General features: G+C 43.3%; 1 protein-coding gene across 1 annotated transcript; it reads left to right on the top strand.

The window, feature by feature from the left end:
- Positions 1 to 777: 777 nt before the first annotated feature.
- On the top strand, positions 778 to 8,532 carry LOC127102566 (uncharacterized). Its single transcript, XM_051039920.1, has 3 exons — positions 778 to 1,224; positions 1,585 to 3,987; positions 8,452 to 8,532. The coding sequence occupies exons 1-3, from the start codon at positions 778 to 780 to the stop codon at positions 8,530 to 8,532; spliced, it is 2,931 nt and encodes a 976-aa protein (XP_050895877.1).
- Positions 8,533 to 9,961: the final 1,429 nt, after the last annotated feature.

Genomic DNA, 9,961 nt, shown 5'->3' with positions numbered 1-9,961 from the left:
TGAGACCCAAGCCGAGCACGAGCGCCGACTTAAAGAAAGAGCCCTTGAAGCTTCTCGAGTCACACCTACGACTTGGGCCGAGAAATGTCAAGAAGCAAAAGATGCTAGAGAAGTTGCTCAACATTGGCAAGATAGATTCGAGGCATTCCATCAAGACAGTGTGATATGGCTAAGGGAAAGAGAGCAAGTCATTGAGGATTACGATACCTTTAGGAGAACTATCAATTTCTTGCAAGCGGACAAAGATGGGTACTGTGCAAAGCTCAACGGTTTGGTACAATTCTGCAACTGGACGACCCAAGAAATGCCTTGGAGGTTGAGAGAGGCGGTGGAAGGATTGGACCAACATGGCACACATCCCGCCGTAATCCATTTTGTTATGATGTGTCAGGGGATGGTGAAGAGGTTCAAGCTTGAATTAGAAGAACTCATAACTCGAAAGACTGCTGTGTGATTCTGTTGTTTTTCTTATATTCAGTTTAGTATTTGAGCTGTATTGATTTGGGCGGTTATGCCTTTGTACTCCGTACTTTAAACATTTGAATAGAGGAGGATGATCCTCATTTTTATTTCCTAACTTTATGTTTTCTTCGAATGCTTAATATAACTACAACTGTGATGAAAATTCCCTGAAAATGAAATATGCATAACATTCGCATCTTCATGCATCATGCTTCATAAAAACGAAAAAAACAAAAAAAACTTACCCAACCTTTTGCCCTCTATCCAGTAACGCTGACTAATCAACACCGATACGAGACGCGAAGCAACTACAAGATGACGTTAGAGCAAGTGGAGGCTAACCAAGCTACCATGAGGTCAGACATCAATACGATCCAAGAGAAGATGGATCAACTGCTGGAAACAATGCTCGCCATCGCCCAGAGAGAGAGGGTTGCTGATGCAGAAAATGAGGCTAGAAGGAATGATAACCCATCAAGTTTGGTCCACCCAGATGAGAGCTACGTCCACGCCAAGAAGAGTCTGGTTCACATACCAATAGGAAGCAAAGGAGAGGGGGATCGTGCAGAGCCTTCTGAAGCACCTGCTCATTATGGGTCCGAAATGGGAGATGACCCGTATGAAGCTTTCTATGTGCCGGATCAACCAAAGCCTAAAACACTTCCAGATCCATCTGCAGATAGGCTTCGTGCCTTGGAAAAGAAGATCAAAGCTATCGAAGGGAATAATATCTTCGGTGCCTCTGCCATGAACATGCGTCTGGTATCAAATTTGGTCATCCCGGCTAAATTTAAAACTCCTGATTTCGAGAAATACCAAGGCCAGACCTGCCCAAGAAGTCACCTAGTGATGTACTTCAGGAAAATGGCTGCTCATACCGAAAATGACAAACTGCTTATACACTGTTTCCAAGACAGCTTGAGTGGAGCATCTCTGAGATGGTACATGAGCTTAGAGCAAGGGCGGATTCAAAACTGGGAAGATTTGGCTGACGCATTCCTCCGTCAGTACAAATATAATTTGGATATGGCACCTGACCGAATGCAGTTGCAAGGGATGGCAATGAAAGAAAATGAGTCCTTTAAAGAATACGCCCAACGATGGAGAGAGTTGGCTGCTCAGGTAGAGCCACCATTGTCCGAAAAGGAAATGACTGGAATATTTGTGGACACGTTGAAGGACCCATTTTTTGATAGATTAGTGAGCAGCGCAGCATCCGATTTTGCACATCTGGTCACAATCGGAGACCGCATAGAAAAGGGTCTGAGGGATGGAAAGATTTCAGGAGCCGTGGCAACCTCTAGCGCACCGAAAAAGTATTCTGGAGGCTTTCAGAAGAAAAGAGAGGGTGAAACGAACGCTGTATCTAGAGGCTATAAGGGGAAGCAACAAGCTTCATATGGCCAAGTCGCTGCCGTGGTACCCATACCCTATCAACAACCCATACAACAACAACCAATGTATCAACCACATCATCAACAACCTCGTCAACAACAGAACGCAGCACCACCAAGACAATTCAAGCCAAAGCCTCCAAGAAGGCAACTTGACCCTCTACCAGTACCTTATAGCCAAATATTCCCATATTTGCAAAAGGAGGGCCTTCTGACATTGAGGGAGCTGAAACCAGCTGTTTTTCCATATCCACCCGGATATGACGCTAATGCCCATTGTGAATTTCACATGGGAGCGCCCGGCCATACTCTGGAGAATTGTTTTGCATTCCAAAATAGGGTACAAGACCTGATTGAAGCAAAAGTTGTTACTTTCACTCCAAGACGCCCGAACGTGAACACTAATCCCATGCCAACACATGGAGATGCTTCCGTCAGTGCCATTGAAGAGAGTGATCAGGGAGAACTGATTCTTAAGGTTGAAGAGATTCAAACCCCTATCACCATGATAGGGGCACAACTGCTAAAAAGTGGTCTAGTCCCAGAAGAGCTGGTCAATGATGAGAACGATAAAGGGTTGAGGAATTTTATACAACAAATGCTGGACCGAGGCGAGTTACAGATAAATCGCCGTGTTAAGAACAAAGAAGAGAAAGAGATAGCTGTCGTGGTAGACATCCTTTATGATGAGGTTAACGTGGACATCCCTTTCGATGAGGTTAATGTGGCCATCCCTTATGATCAGGTTAATGTGGCCATTCCTTATGATGAGGTTAATGTGGAAATCCCCATAAACCCATTGGTGATAGAGTTTCCAGCACCGTTCGCATATAAGGATGAGAAGGCGGTACCATGGATATATCAGCCCAGAGCTTTTAAGCAAGGGCAGGAAGACCAACCCGTGGTAATCAACGAACCAAACGTTACCTCAATTGTGGGGCCAGCCGGAATGACGCGTAGTGGCCGAGTGTTCGCGCCAAGGGCTGTTGATGCTTCTACAAAAGCCAAAGGGAAAGAAATTGCTACTCCTGTCCAAATCCCTGTCCCAAATCAAGAAATGCAAGAAATGCATCTGTCGCCTAAAGCTGCGGTCACTCGTGAGGAGGCTGAGGAATTTCTAAGGATAATCAAGAAAAGTGATTATAAAGTGGTGGACCAATTGAATCAAACACCTTCAAAAATCTCCATGTTATCTCTGTTGCTCAACTCAGAAGCACACAGGAATTCATTGTTGAAAGTGTTAAGCGCAGCACATATCACGAAAGACATAACAATAGAACAGTTTGACGATGTGATAGCTTGCGTAACCACTGGAAATTTTTTGGGGTTTAATGATGATGAACTACCAGTTGAGGGAAAGAACCATAACAAGGCCCTACATATCTCCTTGAAGTGTATAGATACTATACTATCAAGGGTATTAGTGGACACAGGTTCCTCACTGAACGTCATGCCAAAAACCACTTTGATAAAGCTTCCAATGGAGGGGGTGAACATGAAGCCCAGTACCCTGATTGTAAAAGCATTCGATGGCTCAAGACGAGCAGTGATAGGAGAGGTTGACCTACCAATCAAAATAGGTCCAACTTTCTTCAATATCACATTCCAAGTTATGGACATACATCCCGGTTATAGTTGCCTACTTGGAAGACCGTGGATCCACTCTGCAGGTGCCGTCACCTCCACTTTACACCAAAAGCTAAAATTCATTACCAATGACAAGATGATTGTGATTGGAGGGGAAGAGGATATCTTGGTTAGCCACTTAACATCTTTCCGATATATCGAAGTGGATGGCGAGATAACCGAGACACCATTCCAGTCCTTGGAAGTGGTAAATATGATGGCTGTCCAAAAGACATTGGAGACTCCGAAGTCAGGACCGTCCATGGCCTCGTGGCAAGGAGCTAAGGCTGTGATGGAAAGTGAAAGTGCTCAAGATTGGGGCAAAGTGGTGGAAGTGAACCAGAAGCGAGACAAGTTTGGGTTAGGATATGACCCATCGTCAATTGAAGCCGGTAACCAACATGATAAGGAGCATATCCCTCTTGTAAAGGAAACGTTCACCAGCGCTGGCCACATTTTTGGCAACCAGGTGGCAATGATCAATGTTGAAGATCATGAGGAGGAGGTATCTAGCTGGATACGACAAGCCGCGCCCAATGAAGAACTGACAAACTGGAAGGCTGTGGAAGTTCCTCAATTTTTCAAAAGTAATTTTATTATTTTAGACAAAACCCTGTGCTCTGCCCAAGGCACAGTGGCGTGTTGTAGGGCCTCCTTTATCTTTTTCAAGAGTTTTCTATATCAATAATAAATGGAGATTTGCATTCAAATTTTTGTTCCTTTCCTTTCGTTTTATTACAAAAATGGCATCAATTTTTAATGCACGCACTTTCTAAATAAACTGCATAAATCATAACATGCAGAGACACCACCGAGACCATTGATAACGACACTGCTAGGGTCTGGCATGACTTTGATTGTCCAATCTACCAAGCTGAAGAGGAAGTGGGTGAAGAGTGCGAACTCCCTGAAGAGTTGGCCAGATTGCTCAGACAAGAAGAGAAGGTCATTCAACCACACCAGGAGGACGTCAAAGTTATCAACCTGGGATCAGAAGAAGACAAAAGAGAAGTAAGGGTAGGCGCCGCGCTTCAAGATACAGTGAAGACTAGATTGATAGAGCTCCTCCATGAATATAATGATGTGTTTGCATGGTCATACCAAGATATGCCCGGATTAGACACTGATATCGTAACCCACAAACTTCCCCTTAAAGAAGAATGCTCTGCCGTCAAACAGAAGCTAAGAAGAACTCGACCGGATATGGCTCTCAAGATCAGAGAAGAGGTGAGAAAGCAGTTTGACGCTGGTTTCCTGGAAGTCGCTAAGTACCCACAATGGGTTGCCAACATTGTACCGGTACCAAAGAAAGATGGGAAGGTCCGCATGTGCGTAGATTACCGAGACTTGAATAGAGCTAGTCCCAAAGACGATTTCCCATTACCTCACATCGATGTATTGGTAGATAACACAGCCCAGTTCTCTGTATTTTCCTTCATGGATGGCTTCTCTGGATACAACCAAATTAAAATGGATCCCGAGGACATGGAGAAGACCACGTTCATTACCCCTTGGGGCACCTTTTGTTACAAGGTAATGCCGTTTGGGTTAAAGAATGTTGGGGCAACATATCAACGCGCTATGGTGACCCTCTTTCATGACATGATTCATAAAGAGATCGAAGTGTATGTTGACGACATGATTGCCAAATCCCAGACAGAAGAGGAACATATCACTAATCTGGAGAAACTGTTTGCTCGACTGAGGAAGTTTAGGTTGAGACTCAATCCTAACAAATGCACATTTGGGGTTCGATCTGGGAAGCTCTTAGGCTTTATTGTAAGCCAAAAGGGAATCGAGGTAGATCCTGACAAGGTTTGAGCCATTCAGAACATGCCTGCACCAAGGACTGAGAAGGAAGTTCGTGGTTTCTTGGGAAGACTGAATTACATCGCTCGGTTTATCTCTCATCTTACTGCCACATGTAAACCAATATTCAAGCTTCTGAGGAAGAATCAAGGCGTGGAGTGGAATGATGACTGCCAAATAGCCTTCGACAAAATCAAAGAATACTTACAAGAGCCACCGATTCTGATGCCCCCTGCAGAAGGTAGACCCCTCATCATGTACTTAACAGTGCTCGACGAGTCCATGGGTTGTGTATTGGGACAACAAGATGAGACTGGTAGAAAAGAACATGCCATATATTATCTGAGCAAGAAGTTTAATGATTGCGAGACCAGATATTCCTTACTCGAGAAGACTTGTTGTGCACTCGCATGGGCCGCCAAACGTCTCAGACAGTACATGCTGACTCACACGACTTGGTTGGTATCTAAAATGGATCCCATCAAGTACATATTCGAGAAACCAGCTCTTACCGGTAGGATTGCTCGATGGCAGATGTTGTTATCAGAATACGATATTCAATATGTTGCACAAAAGGCAATCAAAGGAAGCGTACTGGCAGACCATCTTGCTCACCAACCGTTAGAGGATTACCAACCTTTGAAGTTTGACTTCCCAGATGAGGACATTATGGTTGTCAAGGATGCTGAAGACTCTGAACAAGAGGAGAATCTCGAGCCAAAAGCAGGATGGACTCTCATGTTCGACGGTGCCTCAAATGCAATAGGCCATGGAATTGGGGCAGTGTTGATGTCTCCCAAGAATTTCCATCTACCATTCACTGCAAAGCTCTGTTTTACCTGTACAAATAACATGGCTGAGTATGAAGCTTGCATACTAGGGTTGGAAGAAGCCATTGAGTTGAAGATTAAGGTGCTAGAAGTATTTGGGGATTCCGCCCTGGTGATACATCAGATCAGAGGGGATTGGGAAACAAGACATGCCAACCTAATTCCGTATCGGGATTACGTGCTGAAGTTACTCCCAAAATTTGACAAAATCACTTTCTCTCATATTCCTCGGGAAGAGAATCAGATGGCAGATGCGTTAGCAACCTTGGCTTCCATGTACAAGTTGATATGGCCCAACCATCAGCCTCACATTGAAATTAGGCGTTTTGATGAACCCGCACATTGCTTGACGACAGCAGAAGAGCCAGATGGTAAACCCTGGTTCTTTGACATTAAACGATATCTAGAGAAGCAGGAATACCCGGCAGAGGCCTCTAGCCTTGACAAAAGGACCCTCCGGAGGCTAGCATCGAAGTTCCTCTTGAATGGGGAAGTATTGTACAAGCAGAATTATGACATGGTTTTATTGAGGTGTGTGGACGAACAAGAAGCTAATCAGCTTATGAAGGACATACACGAAGGGTCTTTCGGCACACATGCAAATGGGCACTCCATGGCGAAGAAAATCCTGAGGGCAGGTTACTACTGGTTAACGATGGAAGCCGATTGTTATCATTACACCAGAGCCTGCCATAAATGCCAGATTTATGCTGACAAAATACATGTACCGCCTACCCCGCTGAATGTTATAGCATCACCTTGGCCTTTCTCTATGTGGGGCATTGACATGATCGGGATGATAGAACCCAAAGCATCTAATGGGCATAGGTTTATCTTGGTGGCCATAGACTACTTTACCAAGTGGGTGGAAGCCGCGTCTTATGCGAATGTCACAAAGCACGTAGTCGCCCGTTTCTTAAAGAACAACATCATATGCCGATATGGGGTTCCCAACAAAATCATCACTGATAATGGGTCCAATCTCAACAACAAGACCATGAAGGAATTATGCACAACGTTCAAGATCGAGCATCACAACTCGTCACCATATCGACCTAAGATGAATGGGGCTGTTGAAGCTGCGAACAAAAATATCAAGAAGATCATCCAGAAGATGGTAGTCACGTATAAGGATTGGCATGAGATGCTACCTTTTGCGTTACATGGTTATCGTACGTCAGTACGAACTTCAACAGGGGCAACCCCATACTCCTTAGTATATGGCATGGAAGCAGTTCTTCCCATAGAAGTGGAGATTCCCTCGATGAGAGTCTTAATGGAGGCTAAGTTAGACGAGGCAGAATGGGTTCAATCAAGGTACGACGAGCTTAACCTTATTGAGGAGAAACGCTTAAAAGCGTTAGGTCACGGTCAACTCTATCAGAGGCGTCTTAAGAAGGCATTTGATAAGAAAGTTCGTCCCAGGGTGTTTCAAGAGGGTGATTTGGTGCTAAAGAAAATCTTGCCCATTCACAAGGACTCTAGGGGGAAGTGGACACCGAATTATGAAGGTCCATTTGTGGTGGTTAGAGCCTTTTCCGGAGGCGCTCTAATCCTGGCAACTATGGATGGTGATGAATTGCCACTTCCCACCAATGCTGATGCTGTTAAAAAGTACTTTTCCTAGAAAAGTGGAATGATAAAAGGCCGCTAAATCGAAAACCTGAAAAGGCGATTTAGGCAAAAATGGCTATCCTGGTGGATCGAAAACCCGAAAGGGCGATCCAGGCAAAAATTAGGGATAAAAATAAAAAAATTGACCCGCTGAGTTGAAAACCCGAAAGGGCGGCTCAGGCAAAAATGGGTATCCCGGTGGATCGAAAACCCGAAAGGGCGATCCAGGCAAAAGTTAGGGATTAATTCCAAGGCAAAGAACTGTACTTTCAGGCATCTAGCATGTCCCTTGAAGACAAAGAATCAATCCACCCGACTTTTTTTTTCAAAGGCAAGGTGATTGGATTATCAAAGACATAAGGATCATAGCAGTGTGGAGACTCAATAGGAACTCAATTTTATTGCCGCTTTGTTTTTACACACAGCAATTACCTCATTAAGGAATTGCATCTTTATGTACAATCGCCCATTTAAGGGTCAAATCAATAAAAGAGAAATCTTCTCGACAAAAGTTGTGCCCAAATTATTTTGCATTTTTATCTATTTGTTTGCAAAGCACCTTTATTTTTTATAAACATCACTCTTAAAGATTTTGGAGAAAATAAAAACACATAATCGAATAAAGTAATAAAATTGCTTTTGAAATAGTAAAAGGAGGAACCTCTTAGTTCCCAAGTTTGCTCTTGTTGTTCATAAAGGTATAGGACTGTGTGCAGGCACCTGTATCCATTCCAATTGTTAATCATCACCTCTCAAAGATATACTCATGGTATAGCCAAACCGGGGCAAGTCTCTAATGCATTTCCAGCAGAAACATTAAATCGCAGTTGGAGTATCGCGTGTTGAGAAGTCTGAACCCTTCAGTGGTTTGGGGCATCCCGAATATATTCCCAAAATCACCCTGCGGAGCATCAAAATTTTGATCTCCATCATAACCAAAAGTCCACACCGCTGGCACCATCACCCAAAGCAAAAAACGTCCCAATCAGGGCATATTCCAATTACCCGGTTGCATTCCCACATGCATCACATGCATCATTTCATGCATAACTTTCCTGCCAAACAGGAAGACTCATCAAACCAATCCTACCAATCATTGGCATACATATGCATAACCTTATATGATTCGCATCTCTGTATGCATAGTTAAATATCCCCAACAAATGCATAATGCATACACCTCAGGCATCCTCCCATGCATGGCATTTCCACCCAAAGTGGAACATCATACAAAAATCAAACATAATATGATAAGGATCTAAGGTCATTCATGTCTATCCTAGATTTTCCTCATTTCCCAAATACAGTTATTACCCTACGTACGCTCAAGGAATCATTTCCTGGCCAGTCATTTCTCTCAACTTCATGGTTGATAGTGATATTCCCAGCATTTTCTTTGCTACCACTGCTCCCCAAGCAGAAGTTACCATAAAGGTCTCTTGTGAGCTTCTTCCCTACAGAGCTTCTTCATCAGATTTCCTCCAAAAGGAATCTTTTCTAAAAATATCCCCCCAACAGACTTTCATTCTTTGACATATTACTTCATTTATATGGAGAATCTCATTTTATTTACTGTTTGAGATACTGTCTCATCAATATGAGGAGTCTCATTCCAGTTTTTTCTTTTGAGATACTGCTCTAGTATCCTCGAAGAGTCTCAGATTCAATTAAGGTATCATTCCCTTGTTCGGAATATCTTAATTCTATCATATGAGATATTGCTTCGACTCGATACAGAGAATCTCATCTTTTGCTGTTTGAGATGCTGTCTCATCAATATGAGGAGTCTCATTCTAGTTTTTCTTTTGAGATACTGCTCTAGTATCCTCGAAGAGTCTCAGATTCAATTAAGGTATCATTCCCTTGTTCGGAATATCTTAATTCTATCATATGAGATGCTGCTTCGACTCGATACAGAGAATCTCATCTTTCGCTGTTTGAGATGCTGTCTCATCAATATGAGGAGTCTCATTCTAGTTTTTCTTTTGAGATACTGCTCTAGTATCCTCGAAGAGTCTCAGATTCAATTAAGGTATCATTCCCTTGTTCGGAATATCTTAATTCTATCATATGAGATGCTGCTTCGACTCGATACAAAGAATCTCATCTTTCGCTGTTTGAGATGCTGTCTCATCAATATGAGGAGTCTCATTCTAGTTTTTCTTTTGAGATACTGCTCTAGTATCCTCGGAGAGTCTCAGATTCAATTAAGGTATCATTCCCTTG

The sequence above is a fragment of the Lathyrus oleraceus genome, chromosome 7, assembly GCF_024323335.1.
Source record: "Lathyrus oleraceus cultivar Zhongwan6 chromosome 7, CAAS_Psat_ZW6_1.0, whole genome shotgun sequence".
Classification (NCBI taxonomy): domain Eukaryota; kingdom Viridiplantae; phylum Streptophyta; class Magnoliopsida; order Fabales; family Fabaceae; genus Lathyrus; species Lathyrus oleraceus.
This window is presented reverse-complemented; position numbering and strand designations above follow the sequence as displayed.